Genomic DNA, 22,282 nt, shown 5'->3' with positions numbered 1-22,282 from the left:
CCACACTATCAAGCAGAGAGTATGTAGCAAACTATATGTCTTTTTGTGACTTGACTTGGGTGATATGTCACAGCCCGTCCCGGAATTTTAATTCCGAGGACGTGAAATTACAGAAACGCCCTTAAACGGGATTAAGGTGCGTAATTTTGACATTTGTTTTACTTTAAGATCCTAAACTAGGGTTAGAATTATATATTTGTATGTGTTAATTTAATTTGTGTTTGGACTTAGGGTGGGGTCCTACCCCCTAAATCCCTCCCCATTTCCGTGTTCTTGTCTCTCACACTCCCTCTTTCTTCCTCAGCTCTCCCTCAGAAACACTCTCTCTCTCTTACTCTCGAACTCACGGCAAACACCAAGAACAACCACAATCCTACACCAACGTCCAATCTAAGATCACCATCGTGATCTTGGGAACTTCACGAGCACGGGGGTATAAGTTTCAGGTAAGTTTCATTTCAAAAACCCTAGTTTCTAATGACCCCGAGAATTGACACTGTTCACGAACTTTGATTTGGTTATGTTTTAGGTTAAACCAAGATCACCACGAGTCTTAGGAAGTTCCAAGGAGGCTCGGAGTGCCTCGTTTGAACAAAATGGACGTCGGGATCGTTGGGTTCGAGTTTGGCCGAATTTGAGGAATTTTGGAAGGTATGATCTCGTAGTTTTTAGGCCCTAAAACCCTTCCAACGTGATAGTACATGTTAAATGCTTCATTTTGGTGTAAAATTCGAAGAAATTGGACGAAAAACGAAGGAGAAAAGTCAATTTGAAATTTTTCCAGAAACCGGCGAACAGTCGCCGGCGGCCGGCGACTCGCCGGAGAAGACGACGAATATTCCGTCAGTTTTGACGGAATATTCCAACGGCGTTAACTGACGCCATCAGTTAGCTAACGGAATATTCCAGGAATATTCCCTAACGGCCGTTACTGTGCCGTCAGTGTGCCTGGCACGTGGCTGCGCGTGGGGGGCGCGTAGGTCAGTGCCACGTCAGGCGCGTGGGGGCGCGTGAGACCTCCAAAAATTATTTTAAAAATATGGGGATGATCCTGAGGTTGTGTAGGTCACTGTGGTATATTCATATACCCAATTTGAGCATCGTATGAAGAATTAATTACCTAGTTTGGTTTAGGTGCGTTAAATGTGCGTTAAATGATTGTTTTAAGTTATTTCACTTATAGGTGGGTCATATAACGAGGACGAGCACATCCAGGGGCGTCCAGGGGGTTACGACCCGGCGACATACCAGTGAGTGGGCATTTGTTTATATATATATATACCTATATACTCGATTTCCCCAGAAATCAAATTTAAATAAAAAGTATATTGAAATGAAATGAAATATGATGTGATTGCCATGCATAGAATGTTATGAATATTATGAACTGTCGTATAATGCATATATGTAAGATGGTGCTGTGGACGCACAGGTGAGTATCAGGTGAGTATTTAATTACTATTATGATGATGATGTATATTGAGCTCATATCCTGCACCATGGTTTAGTGCTTATAGTATTCACCGCATCGCACGCTCGCCTTGGATCCAAGTAGATGCTGGTCGTACAGTCCACGCGGAGTGGGTACGACGGGCTAGTCGTAGAGTGTTAGTGAGATTATGACTGGTGGGTGACCTTAGGTTATTGTATACAGATGATTGATGAGAGAAGCACTAGAGCGAATATTACCATGAGTCGTTCAGACTACATTAGGTGGTTCCGACTGATGTGCAGAAGGCCGGACAGGTCACGCGGAGTGACTCCGGCAGAGTGAGATTGATAGATGTTGAGCTCTAGATTCAATCGTTCAGGGCTATTAGAGGGCCTCCGATTGATTATTTCTTTTACCTGATTTATATTATGTCAATGCATTCATACTAAACTGTTGAAATTGACATGGTACATTCTTATTGAATCTGTTATAAGATTGATGATCGAGATGTTGAGATATATATATGCTATATACTATTTTTCTGGGAAAGTATACAGGTTTTCCAAAAAGGGGTTATAAAATGAAATGATTTGGAAAAGCTTTATTTTCGCCCACTCACGTTTTCTGTTTTTCGCCCCTCCAGGTTCTAGTTGATAGTTGAGGCGTTGGTGGCCTACGAGGACTACTTCGGTGATTCTGACAGAATAAATAAATGTAGGACTCACCCGAGGGTGTTGTAAAATAGCTATGTTCCTACTTGACTGCACCTAGATGCTTATGCTCTGTTTATGTGTGTTTAGTACACTCTTATGCACATAGAATGCTAGGTTGTTAATAACTGTATAATTAGTGGTTTTTGTTGACTCGTATTTTATTATTAAATCGTTTCCGCTTGCGTTTATGGTTACGTCACGCTCACGTGACGGCCAGCACGTCCTAGTCTTCGGGTTAGGGTGTGTCATGATATCACTTGAAATATCTGCCTAAAAAATAGAAAACTAATAAAAATGGTTTGAAAACTTTGAGTTTTAACGATAAGGACAAAATAAAGATTAAAGTAAATAATACCAGGATTGACTTTTTAGTGTAAAAATATGGTTTTTCTTTAAAATAAACAGTATTAGAAGCTTTTCGTTAAAGTTCCAAAAAATAAGGCACGTCCTACAACACCAACAAAAGTTTGATAGCATAGTTAGTTACCTGCCCATCTTCATCATCATGCCTCTACAAAATATCTACAAGTGTTCTATGAAAAATAAATACTAAAAACTTACTTCCTTTTTTTTTATCGAAACTGTAATTCTGGAAAAAGAATTATGTGACGGATCAGTTGACAAATTGAAATTTTAATATGAATGTTGGCGTTCATGTGTTTGATCAGCCCCTGGCTGGATTGAATTGCCTCTTATAAACAAAATTTTTGGAGTCTTTCGAACTCGTTTTGTTTCATTGCTATTTTGAGTTAGTTTTACTTTGGGTTGTATCCTCGTTGTTTACCAAAAAATAATAATTAACTTAGGGCAAGTTACAATTTTATGTACCATTCACATTTGAGAGATTTTTTTTTTTTTTTTAGATTTTGACAACCACGCAATTAACCAATTATAATTAAGTATCACACAAGACATTTATAATAAGTCGAACATCAGGTCAATCACACAAATTTAGTGATACATTCACTAAACCCTAGTTATTAGACCAACTTCAATGGCTAGTTTAAAATTTAAAATTTAAGTTTTAAACTCGCCCACATCTTCTTCAATCATTGGGCTAACAAAAATTTGGGCTAAAACTTTTTTTTTTTGTCCAAATTAAACCTAGACAATGAGTCAAGGTTAGAGGCTAGGATACAGTTGCTGACTTTGTCGGCCACTTATGGAAAGACGGACGACTATTTTTTTTTTACCGGACAGCCCACATGGTTAGACCGTTGGTCCATATTCCTTTTTTTTTTTAAATCAAAATTACAAATATGAGCAAATCAAACAGTAAAAATATATATAACAACTCAAATTAAATCTGACCATTAAAACAATTTAAAAAAATATATATATTTAAATCAAAATTCACTGAATTGCTCATAGCATGTGAGACTAAAGAATGGTTAAATTAAAAATTAATTTACTAACCGTGTATTTTGGGAAAACCCTGGTGCTTGCTTCTAGAAGCAAAAAATATAAACTGTAAGCCGCTGGAACACGTGCCACGTCAGCGCCCCCTGAAAACGCACAACACACACACAGATTTTGCTGCGTCTTTGCATTTTGACTTCTATTTATACCCCCTTTTCAAAAGTTCCATTCACACCATCCTCCTCCTCCTCCCAAACTCTTCCAATTCCCAAATTGCCCTCCGCAGACCGCCAAAATCCCCAATGTCTACAACCCTCTTCCCCTCCGCCGCAAACCCCCTTCCCCAAATGCCCCTCCCCCAGCGGCGCAGTTTCCAGATCAAGGCCTCCTCCGCCCAGGCCTTCACCGAGGCCAAGCCGCGACCCGGTGCCTCGGCGGCGAGCCTCTACGACGTCCTCCGGGTCACGGCCAACGCCTCCCAATCGGAGATCAAGTCAGCGTACCGGAGCTTGGCCAAGGAATACCACCCGGACGCGTCGCGGTCGGAGTCCGACGGCCGGGATTTCATCCAGATTCACAACGCCTACGCCACGCTGTCCGATCCGGCGGCCCGTGCGGTGTACGACATGTCGGTGGGCGCTGGTCACATTGATTTTAATCGGCGGAGGAGCTCGGTCGGGTTTCGAGCCGACGGGTTTTACTCGACCCGGAGGTGGGAAACGGACCAGTGCTGGTAGAAAACGTAAAGCGAACAGGATCCCGGGGTCCACCAGACTCGCCGCTGACTCAGCAGACACCGACTTTTGCGTGTTTTTTTTTCCTTTCTTGAAAAAGAAGGGAAATTTAAGAGTCTGCGTGTAAAAAGAAAAAAATTATTAGAAGGTAGGGAAATTTTTTGTAAATGCTTTTATGATGACGGCGTACGAAGTGAATGAATTTGAACGGAAATTACATCTTTATTTATTTATTTATATTAATTTCATTTTTCTTTTACATAATTTTTGGTTGTCGGATCTAATGAATTAAAGGTAATCAATAATTGCAATTGGTCCTCTATCACCATGGTAGATAAAAGTGTTACTTTTGTATCGCAAAGTGAGTTCGAATTTTATTGGCTCCTTAATCTAACATCTAATCAAATAAATCTATCGTTTGACAAAAAAAAAAAAGTAATAAGTGACAAAAAAATTAAGGAGTTTACCCAAGATAAATTGACCCTTTTATTTGGGTTCTAAAAAATGATTAAAAAATAAGCTTAAATGTCGAAAGGGTCCATGTGTTTTATATTATCAATTTAGTCTCGTGTTTTAAATCGTTAGCCATTTTGGTCAATTCTGTTAATTTACTGTTAAATATTTCATTTTAATTTAATAAATATGAAAAGCTCAATGTAAATTTAAAAACAAAAAAAGATTTAAATAAAAATAAAATAAAAAGTTCAGATTAAGAACTCAAGGCAACATCTCCAGCCACGAATGTGCAGCGAGGATGACTCGGATTAGGGTCGTATGGGTCCACGCTGGCGCAGTGGAGCGGAAGGCGGAGAGTAATGCAACGTCGATGTATCGCGGAAAAACGACGCAGTATTCAATGGCAGGTGGGGGACCGTGGGGTGATTTATTCGGAGAGAGATGATGGGTGGTTATGAGACGATTCATGGTGGTTGGAGTGTTGGTATTGGGAATTGGATCCTCTTTGAGGCAAACCCTCAGGATCCTCCTGATCCGTTAACACGAACCGTTAGATTTTGATCTAACGGCTACAAACAGAAGGATCCTCTAAAGTTATAGTAATTGTAGCCATTAAATTTTGATTCAACGGTCCGTGTTAATGGGTCAAGAGGATACCAAGGCAAGAGGATCCAATTCCTTGGTTTTGGATGGATTTGGTAATGGTGGTGGCTAGGATTTTGGGAAATGTAGGAGGTGGGAGGTTTCAATTTTGTTGTTTCTTATCAATTTGAAACATGTTTTTAAAAATTTAACAGTAATTGGATTGAAAAGGAGCACATCGACTAACTGAATTAAACACAGAAATAGAATCGGTAAAATTGAAAACACAAGGACTAAATTGATCGGCAGGGTAAAACACAGGAACCATTTTAACATTTAAACCCAAGACACGTTAGTTGTAGTGATACAACAATATCAACTCACGTCCTTAAACATGTACTATAGATCAACTCTCATCGCAATTTGTTGGGGACCTTGTCTACAAATTATTGACTATAAACTCGAAAGACACATCTAAAATTTAAGGAAAAATAGAAACACAGATGCATTCACAGGTGTGAAGAAAACACAAAATTGCAGTTTACATAGAGCCATGACAAGTAAAAGAAAGGCGAAAAAAGAGACGATAAATACAGTATCCCGAAATGCCTAAGCCCTATGTATCCAATTCGACGAAAACTGACTCTACACGGTTCGGCGACGCTTTTCATAAGAGATCACAGCAGATTTTTGTACAAAATGTCCATATAAATATTGTTTCTTGCACAATGGTAGATTTGTAGAGAGATGGATAATCACTTACAGGCCATCATCATGGAGTTGATGACATGCATGAGAAGTCGGATACTTGTGTGTTCGGCACTAGAGACCGTAGGCAAGGCATGTTGATGGTGCAGTATATTGTAAACTTGCTCAAATATAGGCCGTACGTGCATCGCAATCATTTGGTTAGCCGGGTTTATGGCGCCCGCCACATCCGTCATCCATGCAACTTTTCTGGGTGTATCATTGCTGATATCACACGCCAGTTGTTGCAAAAGAGAAAGAAGCACACCTTGGCTCAGGGGAACAGGATTCGACAGCAATATCCCACGCAGATCAACCTGGAAAAAAGAGGCGTAAGAATGTTTCGGGCTGATAATCCTTTGCAAGCTCAGAATCTCAGATAACCACCATGGGTATCATCTAAAGCATACCTGATGGCACAACCACGATACGATGGTCACATCACTTCTTTGCAGAGCCACTGTGAAAGCCTCCTCGTACTTGCGTTCAGATACCAGCCTCGATAGCTCATTCTTTGGATCCAAAGGCACCTCAACCTATCATGCAAAAATAAATTGCTTTTCATGATAAAAGTAGTCGACCAACCAACCCTCAATGATAAAATTGAACATTTTGGAGTTACATATCCACAGATTCCACAAATTTAAGATAGAGAACAAACCTTCTCGTGGAGACCACCCAAAGGTCCATTAGTGAGTTGTGTGACCATAGGATTTACTGCACTTGAGTTTCCCCGTGCAGCTGCCAGAGCTATGAGCTTACGTTGACCATCAGCCACTTCTCCGCTTAAGGTTTGAGTCACCGATGATGCAGAATTAATAGCTTCCTGCAAATATCATCAAAATATAAAATCAACCGTAGGAACAGATGAAAATACAAACGAAATTAAGCCATGCAGTGGGTATCAAATGGCATAGCAAAAGCAAAGGAAAAAAAAAAATACTTCATTCCCAAAAGATATCATGAGTAAAACCTTTACTGACCGAAAGAAAACAATTGTATCTTACAATATAGAATCATCTTTTCAGTCAACACAAACTATCATATCCTCATCTCTAATGATATTTACCTTGTACAACAATAGGGAAAGAATCAAAATGTCGGATGCTACTTTCATGCAAGGAGAACAGTATAAAACACCACACACACAAAATCTGATATATCAGCTTACATTCAGTTAAACATAAAACATCAAACAAGATCATTGTGCAAAATTCATATTTGGCTCACTGTATTTGTATTTGACAACAAGCACATGATCTCTCACTTGTTTTCTGAATATAGTCTGAGACCTCAAGGATTATAACCGTTCAAATATAAGAGAAGGGAAGTTTGCCAACAAAACATTATCAAGAAGAAAATGGTTGGACTTGGTAAAAGCATACGTACCCTTAGAGCCAGTGCCAATGGTGAATGTGCGGAGTCAAAGTGCTGCTGGGCCGCAGTTGTGTGTTCAACCATTCCTTTCTGGAACGTAGCATCTACTTGCTCAAACATGGCCTTACATGACTTCTCAAAGGCAGGTACTACCGAAGCTTCCATACTAGACTTGAGAGCATCCTGTATGCAAAGGTCATAGTATCAGTAAATAAATTGTCAAAACCAAGGTAACATGTTACATATTCAGATTACAAATTCAAGAAAGTTAAGCTAACATCGGCAAATACACACCTGAAGAGCTTGTTTGCCAGAAGTTTGAAACTGCGCCTGAATTTGCCTGGAAACAGTAGCTTCAAGTTTTGAGTTAACAGATTTATCCAATTGATTAACAGCCTTGTCACCCACTCCTCTCTGCAGCACATGCATATCAAATTAGATAACTAGAAGACAACTTTATTATGAAGGATACCAGATCATATAGAATTCTAGGCCAGCTTTAGTGAAGGGGTCAAATCATCCAAACTTCTAACCTGGAAGGAATCAGAAATAGCCAAAGGTATGGCCTTCTCAATCGCTGGAGTTATAGCACGAACAACAGCTGGTCCAATCACAGATAATTCCTTCTTCACCACTTTCTCCAACATGACTGGGAATTCCTTGTTTATGAAGTTATTGATCAAACTGGTTATTTGCTGATTACGGTCTCGCAATAACTTCTCGTTCTTTGCATTCTCTTCTTGAAAACGAGCCCATAGAGCGTCATTATTGGCCTTCACAGTCTTCTCCATACTTCGCCCAAGAGCAGCTTCCAATCTCCTCCCTTCCTTTGTAACAGGGCCTGCAACCATCATTGTCATCTGCTTTTGCATTTCTTTCTGCATGGTCAGTAGCTGCACGAACAGAAAAGTAGACAAAGTAAAGATAAGGATGATTGAAATAAATACAGGTCCAGTCCACTTTTCTACAACACAACCCACACTACATCATATGCATACAACCTTTTCACTTTTCCACAAATACAAACATCTGAAATAGGACAAGAAAATCCATCTGAAATAGGACATGTTCCAACGTGACAAAGACAGATTATCAGAGGCACTGAAGTGGCAGTAGCACTATTTTGTCAAGATAAAGGACGAGTAGTCTTCAAACTATAAAAGAAAGTCTTCAGTTGTCATGTGGAGAATAATTCATATGCCAAATACGGGGATTGGCAATTACCTGATTAACCGTATCCTGCATGGCCATAATTTGAGGGTGTGCAGCTTCTGAAGAGGGTAGGCTTGAACTGACACCATTTTCATTGGTGGAATCTATTGAATTGAGTACAGTTGCTGATGGGAACGATGAACCTGATGCTTGTGAATTTTTCCACTTCTGTTTTTTCACTTTTGTATTTGATGTCTGCGATTGCAAAACTGTTGGGGGGGTAGATGACGCAGAAACATCTTTTGCAGAGTCCTGGTCTTCGTCTCCAGCATGAGACTGGCCTGGTGGTTCTGTCACGCTGGCATCATCAACTTGCCGAGCTTCATCCGTTACATAATTTTCTGCTGGTAGGGCACAGCATTCTCGGGCCATTTCAATTCCAAGATCTGATGCCTGGGAGCAAAAGTATTTTTCTTTATTTTCTGAGACAGCATTTTGTGGTTCTCCTTGAGAGCCAAACTCATCAATTTGAGTAGATCTCGTTTCACCCACTACTTTCATCTCCACCTCAGAATTACCTACATCACTGTTAACAAGAACATCTTGGATATTTCCCTCCCCCTCACTCTTGCTGTCAATAGTAGCAGCTTCAGAAGATGAAGCAGCCATTAAAATCTCAGAGGGAGTTATTAGATGGGTTGGATGTTTGAACATGATAGGAGGATTGAGCACACTAGATAAATCATCTTGTCCAACTTTAGGTTCATCATTCCTCGAGTCATCATCCACTGCAGGCACATCCGACATGTTTAAATGAGCAGGGTCCATTTGCCTGTCAACTGAGTAATCATTGACTTGTTGGTCTCCACCATGGTCATTAAGTGTGCGACCTGCCTCAGAGATATCTGCTGGACTTCTTATACCAGAAAATTTCCCAGACAACTTAGGACTCAAAGTAATAGGTGGTGTTGCAACAAAAACAGCATCAGAGTCACTAGTTGCCGATGCAAATGAAACAAGTCTGGATTCTGTATTTGCAGCTGCACCCTCAGAACTACTTTCTTGTACGGCTGGTTTAGGTGATGAATTCGCTAGCAGTGCCTCTGTGGGTTTACTTCCAGATAGATATCCTTCAGCCCCAATTGCATCGCGTGAGATATTGGAATCTGACTTTTCTAATCCCACATTATCCAGTGGTGGAGGCAAGCACTTTAATAATTCCAAAGCATACTGCTGAATGGCCAGTGTCTGGACACAATAAACCTGAACAATCTGTTCACCATGAGAAGATATACTTGTCCCTGTAAAACTCAAAATTGGCATGGTAACAGTAAATTCTGCAATGTAATCCATGCGGGTTGATGCTGGATCAGAACCAAATTCTAAGTGTACAGCATATATAGCATTCTTCTTAGCATTTGCAAGTAAGAGAAGGCCAGCTTGTGACAATGCTATGACTTGATTAAAGAATGCCTCCTCGACTCGGGGTTCAGAAGAACTCTTCAACTCTAATGTCTGGGTACATTTCCATGATTCAGCATCACTGGGAAGCAGCCAGCCTTCTTCACTCGCTGAGGACCAGATCTTCACTTCCCGATTAAGTGGCCCCTATAAAACAGATTTATATAATTACAAACTAGAACATTCTTATACTGAAATTAGGCAGCAGAAACACAACTAGAACCCTTATAATACAAGCAAAGAATAAAAAATACTTACCACTGTGATAAGTATAATATGATCTGGCCTGTGGGGAGCTGTCACAAATGTAGCTGAATAAACAGGTTGGCCGTCATAGGGTCTCAATACTAAAAGAGGTTGAGCCTTGCGATCTTCCCAGATCTTTATCTGTTGCATGACATACATTTTGTCTGGAATCAGCACAAACTATTACAAAGCATCAACAGGAATGTTTAAGGAAAGTGTTTGCATGCATGTCAGTAGATGCTTGTGAATTATACGTTATAGCCCATGACTATTTCTCTACCCCTTCAATACAAACATTGATATAGAAATCGAGACACTTCTCAGAGTCACTTTGGAACCAGGAATTCCTTCTTCAGAGCCATTTGCATTATGGGTCAGAAAACTGGACACACTTTTGACCAGCCATATTGTACTAAGAGAAAAATTTTGTTGACAAATTTTCAGTCAAAATGTATGAGCCAAAAGGTGGTGAGCTCAAGAATTTGACCAGAAATAGTTGAAAATAGGAAAGGGCAGTGAAAAATCCACCTCAACCTAGACCAAAACCCATATAATTCAAAGCAAACAGTAGAATGCATGCAAGCACGCTAATCATATGCAAGATTTTACCTTAAATCTAGACCAAACTCCATACAGGTCATAAGCCAATAGTAAAAAAATATGCAACGCAAACACTGAGCAAAACCCATATAACTCATAAAGCAAACTGTGAAATATGCAAGGGAAGCAAAAATGTATGCAAGATTTTACCTCAAACCTAGACCAAACTCCATAGAGCAAATAATTTAAACAGTATACAATATGCAATGAAAGTCAACGTGTCTAAAATTTGACCTCAAACATTAAACAAATCCATATGACTCAAAAATCAAATAACCAAGTTGAATTTTTTTCCATGACACAAAGGAGCAGGCAACAGGGTTTCCTTAAATTTGTTTCAACCGTTCAAATGAAAATGCTGTATAAAGTTTCGCTGATTTCACTACAAGAAAATATGTAAGGTGAAAGAAAGCCTTCAAAAATAGTAAAGGTACATACTGTTCCATCCATAGAAGCAGAAACCAGACGGGTGGTCATCCATTGGCACATTGACAAATCGGTCACTTCTCCATCATGTTTACCGACAAACTGGACTCCATCAATCAGCTTTTCAACGGGACATTTGACAGGCTCATCAGCAGAAGGAGCTTCACCCTTCACAACTTTAGTAGTATCAATTCTTAGTACACGCTTTCCAAACCCAACTACCAAAACCTCCTGTAAGATCATTTTTCATAATACTCATAAGTAAAAGAGAGACCATCCAGCCAATTCAAACTTCAAAGCCAACAAGAAGAACAAAAAATGGACAGAAAATGACTCTAGGCACTGAATGGAAGGAGCCATAACTGTTCGTTAAAAATAGGAGTTAAAGATGAATTACTTGTTTATGACAGTGCCAACAAACTCGTGGATGAATAGCTTCCCCCTCTCCAACTATGTGAATAGCAATGACAACCTTTCCAGTGATTTGTGGCGTACCTTCTTCATCTGGACCTTCAGAAATCTTCCATACAAAGAGTCGTCCTTCTACACTTACACTGCACAAATTTATGTCAAATAACAGAAAGCCAAACTAGATGAGCAAAAAAAAAAATAAGAATAGTGGAAAACATCTACCTAGCCAAAAGGTGAACATCCTCAGCAAAGAAAGCCATGTCTGTGACCCTCTGACAGAACAAGACATCACTTAGATCAATAAAGGATAGACACAGAATATAAGATTAGAGCTCAATAAATCAAGCTATTTTATTTATATCAATTGTCAAGCAGTGATATTTCCTGCACTTCAGTACTTCAAGCATAAGTTCTAGACTGCGCTATCTCTATCCATTTAACTCCCATTGCCGTTTCTTGGTACATAAGTAATAGTACATGAAGTCAGACTAACTTCTGCAGCCATCCGAAAGTAAAGAATCTAAATTTGAATTCATCAACCATACAAGTCATCGACACCCGGATAGCGATCAAAGACTGCAATGTCATTTTAACAAAATAAAAGAGCACATAACCAATCCAAAAAAACTAAGATGTGAATACAAACCAGAATACAAGATTTGAATTAAACCTGCGTATGAGCTCGAAACAAAGATCTCAATGCAGTGTGTATATTCAACACCCGAATGTTCCCCTGCTTCAATCCATAGCATATATACGACTTATTAACCGCAATTTGGCGTCCAAGCACAAGCTGAGGATCCGAACCATACTTGGTTATGGGCGTAACTTCGAGCTGTGGCTGAACCTCACCCTGCAACCTAACGTCCACATCATAAACCACGTTATCGCCAATCAAATGCCGGCCTTTCGGCAGCTTATTGCTGGGCATTCGAGTCGGGCCAGTGGATGGAATCCCCATAGGGAGAGCGGGCACCATTGAGACACCTGTAGGAGTCGACAACTCAGGCTCTAGATTTCCCGAAGGAGCACCAAGAAGCGCCATGATTCGAGCACCAGAATTCGGGCTCGAATTGGAATTGCTACCGCCGGTGCTGTTGGGGTTGGAAGCGGGAGTGGCAATGTTGTAATTAGAAGGGGGTTGGAGGGGCGGGGTGGGAAACGAGAGAGACCTCTGGTGGAGCAAGTGGTGGTCTTGCGGAGAGTAAGGCATTTGGGGGTGGGGCTGCTGCGGGTGGGGGTGGTATTGAAACTGATGGAGGTGAAACGGTGCCGTTTGGGGCGGGTACGAGTAGGGCCCCGTGGGAGGAGGGAAAGAAGCCGGCGGGATTGGGAACGAGGAGGAACTCAAATTAGGGTTAGGGTTTTGGTTTGAATGGGCGGGGGTTGAGGTTTGGGGGGTGAGAGGAGATGGGCTTGTGGGTTTAAAGAATTTCTGCATGTCGAAGGGCGGCGGTTGCTGCTGCGGCGGCGGATTTTGATTCCCGGTGGCAGCCATGGGAGGAGGAGCAGCAGATCTATAAATATGTGTGTGTGGGTTTTGTATGTGAATGAAAAAGATGGGATTTTGATTCCCTGACGGAATGGATTTCAGAGAGAGAGAAAGGGGCGATCGGGAATATGGGATTTGCAGAGAGAGTGGGATCTGAAGAGAGTGATGAGAAGGGAGGAGAGAGAGAGAGAGAGAGGGAGCGAAAAATAATTAAAAGTTGTGGGAATGAGGAGGACTTTGGAGTGAAGAAGTGGGGACTTGGAAGAGACCGCTATAAGAGAGAAGGAGGTGATTATTATTTCAGATTTCATGAAACGACGAATTCTCTGTTATTTCATATTTTTTTATATAAAATTTGATCATTTTGATATAAAAATTAATATTAAACTGTGAATTATCAGTAGTGTTTAAACTATGTATCTGAGAAAATATTAATATGCAACTTTGTGAAAATATCGATGGATATATCGATATCGATTGCTTTCAATATAAATGATGGAAATGTGCTAAAAACACATAGACATTTAAAATGAAACTTTAGGAAATGTCATAGGCAGTTTGTTTATATTTAACAGATATATCGAAAAAAGACGAGATCTATTAATTTTAGCCGAAATTTAAAAGTTTTTTCGATACCTTGTAAAGTTTAGACTTCACCCTCTTTTCTTATATTTCTCTTATTTTTTTGATATTTCTATGAAAATATCGATCATATCGAAGAACTTCAAATATTGACACATAGAGTTTTTTAGAGAGTCTCCTTAACATTTATCTTACTTATTATATTTGTTCTTTATTATTTTTATATGATTAAATATGATATCTATATGAAGTCGGTCAGATATCATATTTAGGAGCTTCAACCTTCTGGAATATACATGTATGATTATAATGTATCAATATTTTAGGCCTTTTTTTCTTATTTTTTACATATTATAGAAAGTAAAAAATTCAGAAATATAGTTAGCTAAAAAGAATTTGTAGTAGAAGCAGTTTAAAGTATTTAATTCTAGACCGTATTTTTTCACGTTATATTTTTTCTTCCCCAATATCGTTTTGTTTAAATAAAGAAATATATTTTCCACTCAAAGTAAACTTTTAGCATGGGGAAAAGAAAAATTATATAATAATTTAGTCCCTCCTTTACAACTTTTATGAAGAAAAGGGTCTCAATGTCTCATGATTGGTGTTTGAATGGCTCCTTCTCTCTAGACTCGTCAACTTTTTAAGGTATTGTTGGCTCTTTCTTTTTTTCTTTATTTTACCTCCCCTAATTAAACGTCACAGTTAAGTCATGTTAATATCTTATATTAATTTTTAATAGCAAGAGAAAGATAAAATAAGAGAATGTGAGAGGAGGAGATGGAAAAAGGAGGGGAGAGAATCATAGTCCTTATTTCATAGTTTAACGTCTTTTTGTGTTATTATTATAAAATATAATGTCAAAAATATGAGATGACAGAGAGTTTATAAAGAGTTGCATTTTTGAGAAAGTTTCGTTAGCATTTCTCAAAGTTAAACTATTTTTCAAAAAAGAATTTGCATTTGTGACTTTGATGATTGTTTTTTGATAGTGTTATTTACATACTATTTTTCAAAAAAGAATTTGCATTTGTGACTTTGATGATTGTTTTTTTATAGTGTTATTTACATGTCCATTTTTACTTTTTACATACTGCTCTTAATTTTCAATTGTTGGATCAAATATTTTATTATTGTTGTTTTGGTGTACAGATCATTGCATTTTAACTTTGAATTAAAATAAGGGAATTTTAACGAAAAGCTTATGGTACTGTTCAGTTTAACGAAAAACCACATTTTTACATTAAAAAGTCAATCCTGATACTATTCACTTTACCCTTTATTTTGTCCTTATCGTTAAAACTCAAAGTTTTCAAACATTTTTCATTAGTTTTCCTTTAAAATAATGTTTTTCTTTTAGGCTGCAAGTGCTATGAATTAAGAACTGGGCTTATAAGCTCTGTCAAAATAATTGGCCAACTGATTTTTAGGCTTAAAGTTAGAAGCTCTCCCGAGGTGTCCTTTTAATGGGCTTGAAGAAGTCCCGGTTACGTGGGCTTGTGACCATATTAGTAGTGGGGCATTAAAGATGGTGGGGAATAGCTGTCTATCGTTTGATAAATAAAAAATAAATTTAAAAAAAAAAAACACACTTAATCATAAGAATAAAAAATAATTTATGAAAAGTTTTTTTTTAATACAAATGATATATTTATACTAAATTGGTGAGGAAATAATTTAGGTAAGTTGAAAAGACATGGGTTATGATGATCCTAATTATTGGCTATATAAATACAATTTGTAGTGCTTATTTTTGTTTCGTTTGAAATTGGCTTAAGAATGGTTAAAAGCGTTTTTTATAAAAATATTTTTAAAATCAATTCTTATTAAATTGTCAAGTAAGTTATGTAAAATCACTTTATTGCTTCATGCAAGGATTTAAGTGTTTTCAGTAATTTTAAAACCAGTTACAAACAAGCTCTTTGACTATATGATAGTGAATCCAAGACTGACCAAAATTTGGATTCAACACAAATAACACAACATAAAGTATGAAAGTTCAATTTTAAATGAGTTGAGCTAACACAAACACAATGAGTTTAACTAAACACAATAAACCTACACTGGTTTGATTCTACCCATTCCATAGATCCCACGTCGATCAGGGGTGAGGATCATCTATACCATATATGTACATGATCACCTCCTTTAGCACGAGTCATTTTGGAAGTTCATTGGCTTCGGATTCCATAGGAACTCCGAAGTTAAGCGAGATCGTGCGAGAGCAATTCCAAGATGGGTGACCCACTGGAAGTTCTCGTGTGAGTTCCCAGAAACAAAACCATGAGGGCGTGATCGGGGCCTAAAATTAACAATATCGTGCTACGACAGAGCCGAGTCCGGGATGTGGCGGAGCCCGGGTTGGGATGTGACAACTGTGATCTTTAACAAGGCTAGGGATGAGAAGAAGACAGGTGGAAACCCGGAGTCACCAGGAAAGGTTGATCCTAATATCAGGTATGGAGGAGGAGTGGATCCTGGCATTGGCAGGCCTTCGTCTGTAAGATTTTTTCTCATAACTGTTGTCTCGTTTCTTTCTCTAATGATTTGATGTATACATGAGTCAGCCAATAGAAATACATTCTTTGCGGTTTTCTCAGTTGCCAGTTGTTGCTTTTCAAGTGACGTTGGTAGTACAAAATACAACTATATGTAACACTGCCTTATCGGTCAAACTCAGCATACCATTTGATGTGAAAATCAATGCAACTGACTTATATAGAACTCTAGTAAGGAAATGTGGCGAAAGACAAATCTAATGTTAGGGCCAAGATATTTGAAAAATAAAAAACACAAGATGATTCGGCTGTTTTATCTGCATTATTCCATGCAAGTGGAATTGGCATACGTTAACTCGGGTTGTCTCCTTTTAGACAGATGTAGCCTAATGGGAACATTTGTTTGTTTTATTGTGAATAATTGAAAGAACTAATGGCCCTGGAAATATTTGCTCTTGTCAATTGATCATTGTGTGACCTTTTCGTTTTTTTTCTATGCGTTTTCTGTATCTGCTGCGTTTCCAGTTGTAGACTAGTAGAACGAATAACTGGAGGGTGATTATTTCTGCTGCCAAAATCTAATATGCTTAAATTCCTCACTCTATGCGGATGATTTGATTTGGTTTGATTTCCTGGTGCACAGAAAAAATGGTTTTGCTGCATTCATCAACCACCGGCAGAGTTTTGACAATGTTGTTCTCCTATGTGGAGGAGCACGGTGTTCTGTAACTGGCTGCACTATATTTCCTCACTTACTCTATGTCTATGAAATTGGCAGCCGGGGAAGTGAAGTTTGAAGCAATGGTTAGCAGTTTGCCTAAGGAAATTGTACGTGTTATCCTTTTGAGACTACCTCCTAAAGCTTTGATCCGATGCACCTCGGTGTCCAAGCCTTGGAACTCCATGATAAAAAATCCCAGCTTCATTCGCACCCACCTCAGCTGTGCCATCGATTTTAACCAGTTTGGCACCCACCACCTCCTTCTGCAATGTGTTCGTGGAGATAATCCAGTGGAGCAGAATTACTATTTGCATTACGATAACCATGCTTTTGATGACTACTGCAAGCTAGAATATCCAAGTGTTCCTAAGCGCAATAGATTTCTTCGTGTGGTTGGAATACGAGGATCCGAATATTTTTTATGAGGGTTTATTCACTTGCTAGAGGATTGTGGAGTAGTCCTCATTCTTTTGATCCCGTTTGTAAAGGTTTTGATTCTCGCAAATTTCAGGCTTTTGTGAACGAAGCTGTTCATTGGCAGGCATGGCGCCGCTTGAACGATGGCCTCTGTAGTGTTTGATAATCATCTGATTAGTCCGCCTTTTAGCATAATTCGTGGAGACCGAGGATCTAACCATGTACAAGTCCCAACCATATAGTTTATTTCTATTAGCACTGGTAACCTGGTAGGCTTTCATTTCAGTATAGGACAGAAAAGAGGAAGGTCGATATCACCAAACCAGTATTAAGAAACATATATGACCTTAATTGAAGCAGAGAGAGGTTGTGGGAAGATTGTTGAGTGAATATTCATATGCAACAAAAAGGAAATTAAGAAGTTGGTTCCTTTCTGTCGGTTTATTTTGGCTAATTATATTAACACCCCACAAATTGTTGAATAAACCTCACATACTTAATACACTCCACATTTATTTTTTTATTTAAAATTTATCTTAATACACCCCACATACTTTCTCATAATACCTCCACACCCCACATTCTCAATATACCTCTTATATTTTGTACATACACCCCACATTTTATTTACACCCTGTTGTGGCCTATATTTAATAGATAGGTGCGGCAAAGAGAAGAAGAGAGAATGGAGAATAGGTTTGAGGAATTGTGTGTTAATTCCCCAGTCCTTGTGCCTTTATTTATAGTAATTAGAATGAGAGAAACTTGCTCTCCAAGTAATACAAAGTATATTAGGAAAGATCTTCTAGATCCCAAAGGATTCCTATTTTATCTCTACTTAGGATTTACACAATCACATATTGATAAGAACATATGTCACAACACTCCCCCTTGAGTGTGCAAATACTCAAGTAGATGGCGCATCAGATCTTCAGGCAAATGTAGAAGTAGTGGATGAAATCGTCTCGTTTAGTCGGCACAAGTAGCGAATGCGAGTCTCAAAAGACGGAAGAATGCAGGAGTGGTAAAACTCACAAAACCTTACTATGGCAAAACCCAAGGTGGGAGAAAAGCCCATAGGCTAAGGAGAAAAGTGAGAAGTTGCATTAAGTCAAAACTATACGTCTTCTGGACGCAAGTAGAAGAGCTCACAAGGGTATGATCAGCCCATGATGGGTGCCTCGTTAAAACCTAGTTAGGTAGCAAAAACCCAGTGGGAAAAATGCTCCTAATCGTAGGGAAAAAGAGTATATTAAGATCAAGTGAGTATACTTCTAGATACTCCCCCTGAGTTTGACAAAACTTCCAAATGAAACTACAAGCATTGCAAATGAGAAAGTTACGCATACCAATTCATTGGACAAGCTTCTAGAAGGTAGACTTTGGTAGTGACTTTGTGTAGATGTCGGTAAGGTTGTCTGGGATTGGACTGCTTGACTTCAATCTTCTGATGCTCATGCTGATGTAGATACAATATGTTTGGTGTTGACTTTTTGGATGTATCATGATCTGGTCGATACATACAGCGTTGTATTCATGGATCGTTGTTGGGACTCAACGATGGATGAAAATCGCAAGGATTTTTGAATATGCTCAACAAGAATTCTCGACCATATCTCTCACGTGATGAGACATAGTGAGTCTTGGAACGATTCAAAAAGATTTCGCAACAAAAGGTCTATCTAATTAACCTCCAAGATATTGCGGTGTTCCTTAATGGTAAAGACATAACCATGCGGGAACGTACCTTGTGCGGTCAGACAAATGGTCTGATTCAACGAATCCCACAAGGTAGGCATCATTCCGAAGATCAAGGGGGTGTGATCTATTCTGAGATGCATAGGGAATAAGCCCAAATCCGTAGTAACAGAAAAACGTCTTTAACACCAAATTTGGTGGTGGCGTGTTAGGCGCATTGCTGCTTTATGCCAAAAGATTATCAGCACATAAGATGTCTGATCTAGTGCATTTGAGCTAAGTACAACAAACGCCAATGGTACTTAGATATGGCTGCCTCACGTTCCAATATGGAACCTTATGCTCCATACCCTCCGTAAAGGTCTCATTTGTATCTAGCATACAGATGATCAGGATATACTCAGACGTAACACCTTCTGGGTCTAGTTTGAGTGGTGGACCAGAATACCATCAAAACTAGCTCGAAACTTCAGGTCGAGGTAATGTCAAGTTCTCCCAAGATCATTCATCTTATAGTCCGATATGCGAGTTAATTTTCTCAATTTCGGATTTTATACACGCAGGGGCATATATCCCTAACTGATCAAATATTCACTTAGACGGGTATACCACATCTGCCCGGATAGTTCTGCATCCGTAAAGTGAAGGCCGCTTGAGAATCAAGAGGATGTTCTTGTGGTCTAGAACTATTTGAATCAGTACATGTAAGTCCTTTGGAAACTCCATGTAGGTTCATATCACGATCCCAGAGATATTACAACCACGTTTGTAATGCTGCGATCAATCACATGGCGTATGAGAGAAACCTTGCGCCACAAGGCGTCATATTGCACTATTTCATTCATCTCATTCGTCATAGATTGATTCTTTTAGTTGACCAATCAGTTCTACGTTGATATTAATCAACGGAACGCGGTTCGTTATCGTCGCTTTTCATTTATGTCGGTACCATATAAATGAAACATCATTTATGATAATCTCATTCCAATTCCATATCTCATCCAAACTAGTATACTGGACCAAGAACTTCAGGTCTCGGGAGTTATCCGGATTTAATCTCATGAGATGAAAAGGTCTGAGACAGCGATCGAGGGGCGGATTCATTCGTGCCACGTTCCTCCTCTTTTGGGGAGGTGAATCCTCGAACCGAGTGATCTACCATGCTTCTGGCATAAGATAGATTGATTGGCTAGCCGTCAATGTACGAGGGTCGGCCACAATTGTGGCTTTCCTACTTTCAGGACAAAGGTCCGAAGTACATTTGGTACACATCTTTGCAGGCACATTTGCAGCTGGTATATGTGATCTCGTCACTTTTACTAGATCAGAGGAAGTGTCTGGTTAAACTCTGACGATCTAGATTGGGATCGATATGAGACATAGTGGGGACGTCCACGATAATTCGCGTCGTTCTTTAGGAACGTTGACGTGCTTATCTCCCCCTAACGACGAGAAGACTGTCTCATAAAAGTGACAATTCGCAGAATGAGCGGTAAAGAGATCGCCTGTCAAAGGTTATTTAGTAACGAATATTAGAAGGAGAATCATAACCGACATAGATTTCCATCCTTCCCTGAGGACCCCTTTGTTTTTGTGTACGTAAGGGCGGCGCAAAATGGCACATAGACCGCACAACCAAAGACGCGCATATGCGATATGTCGGGTTCGTATCTGGTAACCAACTGACACGCGCTTTATAAGGTTGGGTCGTGACGGGCCTCAGGCAGACCAACATGGTTGCTTGCAATATTGCATGGCCCCAAGCAGAGGTCGGGAACTGTGGTACGTATGACTAGTCGACCACGCAATCATTTGAAGGCGTTTAATGAATACTTCTGCTGGGTCGTTCTGGGTATGAACATGGGACTGGATGCTCAACTTTCAAAAAACCCAACCGACATGCAATATCCATCGAGATTTAAATTGTCGATGTAAATGTCGATGTAAATTCTCCAACTTATCCAATCAAATAAATTTGATCAGATAATCAGGGTGGTGAGCCCTGAGCTTGTTAATCTGAGCTACCAGTGTGGAGAATGCAACTTGTGGACAACAACCACACGTGTGACAAACGTGTAGAAGCATCAACCAATACTATAGAATATTTAAATGGTCCGTAGGGTGGTTGAATCTATCCACAAATGTCCCATTTGAATCCTTTGTAAAAAGATGGAGGGTGCTAAGGTATAATACGTGTCCAGGTATGATTTCTTTACTTCTGGTAAAAGGATGCCCAAAACGGCGCATCACGAATCATCCTAGATATCCCAAATGTACATCCATAGCGCAAATTCCTTAGGAATCGCGGGCTTCTGGCCGGCCACATAGTGGACTTGAATGGATGTAATCCATTCGTTAAGCGTTCCATCTTCTCTAGAATATGCATTTAACTATATTCGTAAGAAGTGCAAAATGGTAATATGCCAAGGAATTTTACTCCATTTTTCTACATTGGTTTCAATATGGTAATAATACTCTCGAATATCCTTAAAGCTCAAAAGGGCGTTCTTCCGGAACGAAGTGAGTATAAGGCTTCCCTTTATGGTAAAGTTAATACCATTGGACAATATAGGGCAGTGCCATGCCCCACAATCAGGTTGGATAAGCCTGAAAGGTTGTCAGGGGATGATTAGGTATGAAGTTAGCATAGAACCAGAGATCTAACTTCCCCACAAAACATACCTAAGCATGAGTTAATTGTAGTCACATGTGGTAATCTTTGTTAATTAACTCTTTTATTCGAGAATAATGGTGACATCCAAACACTAATCTTAAATCCGAGAACAAAATAAATTATTCACAAAATAAACCAAAAAAAAACAATGGGGTTCGGCCAATAAGCCGTCCATGTCAAATTTCGCTCTTCCAAATGTATTAGGTGGAGCAAAATGAGTCTCACAAATGGACTACGAGAATTGTACCTATTCATGGACGTAACAGTTTCAATTATGTTTTGCTTCAGGCAAAAATTCATCTTTGCATGATTTGAAACAGTCCAGAACGGATTTGAAGAGTCATGGAGTCCTCAGCAGGGAGGTACTTCCATTGGATATGCTTCAGGCATAATTCTTCGAATAAGGATCATGGCGGATGCTTATTCACGTCTTGTATCCACATAAAGTAGTTTACTATTCGAAACTTCCAAATCAGTGAAATCGAACTTGTTACGGTTCGACAA

At 39.3% G+C, this 22,282-nt stretch overlaps 2 protein-coding genes and 1 long non-coding RNA gene across 3 annotated transcripts; 2 read left to right on the top strand and 1 right to left on the bottom strand.

Annotated features, from left to right (window-relative positions):
* Positions 1–323: 323 nt before the first annotated feature.
* Positions 324–597, top strand: LOC139189250 (uncharacterized). The gene is made up of 2 exons (XR_011572965.1): positions 324–446; positions 530–597. It is a non-coding gene; the product is annotated as an uncharacterized lncRNA (long non-coding RNA).
* Positions 598–3,681: 3,084 nt separating this feature from the next.
* Positions 3,682–4,463, top strand: LOC103407609 (chaperone protein dnaJ 11, chloroplastic-like). Its single transcript, XM_008346511.4, has one exon. It carries the CDS (start codon positions 3,807–3,809, stop codon positions 4,239–4,241), a length of 435 nt encoding a protein of 144 aa, XP_008344733.1. The 5' UTR covers positions 3,682–3,806; the 3' UTR covers positions 4,242–4,463.
* Positions 4,464–5,756: 1,293 nt separating this feature from the next.
* Positions 5,757–13,458, bottom strand: LOC103447218 (enhancer of mRNA-decapping protein 4-like). The gene is made up of 12 exons (XM_008386398.4): positions 12,367–13,458; positions 11,919–11,968; positions 11,683–11,839; positions 11,298–11,516; positions 10,272–10,400; positions 8,625–10,160; positions 7,934–8,293; positions 7,695–7,814; positions 7,413–7,583; positions 6,685–6,849; positions 6,434–6,559; positions 5,757–6,340 (listed from the first exon to the last, which is right to left on the bottom strand). The coding sequence occupies exons 1-12, from the start codon at positions 13,192–13,194 to the stop codon at positions 6,032–6,034; spliced, it is 4,170 nt and encodes a 1,389-aa protein (XP_008384620.2). The 5' UTR covers positions 13,195–13,458; the 3' UTR covers positions 5,757–6,031.
* Positions 13,459–22,282: the final 8,824 nt, after the last annotated feature.

Source organism: Malus domestica, chromosome 11 (genome assembly GCF_042453785.1).
Source record: "Malus domestica chromosome 11, GDT2T_hap1".
Classification (NCBI taxonomy): domain Eukaryota; kingdom Viridiplantae; phylum Streptophyta; class Magnoliopsida; order Rosales; family Rosaceae; genus Malus; species Malus domestica.
Note: the sequence above shows the minus strand (reverse complement) of the source record. Positions and strands in the feature narration are given on the sequence as shown.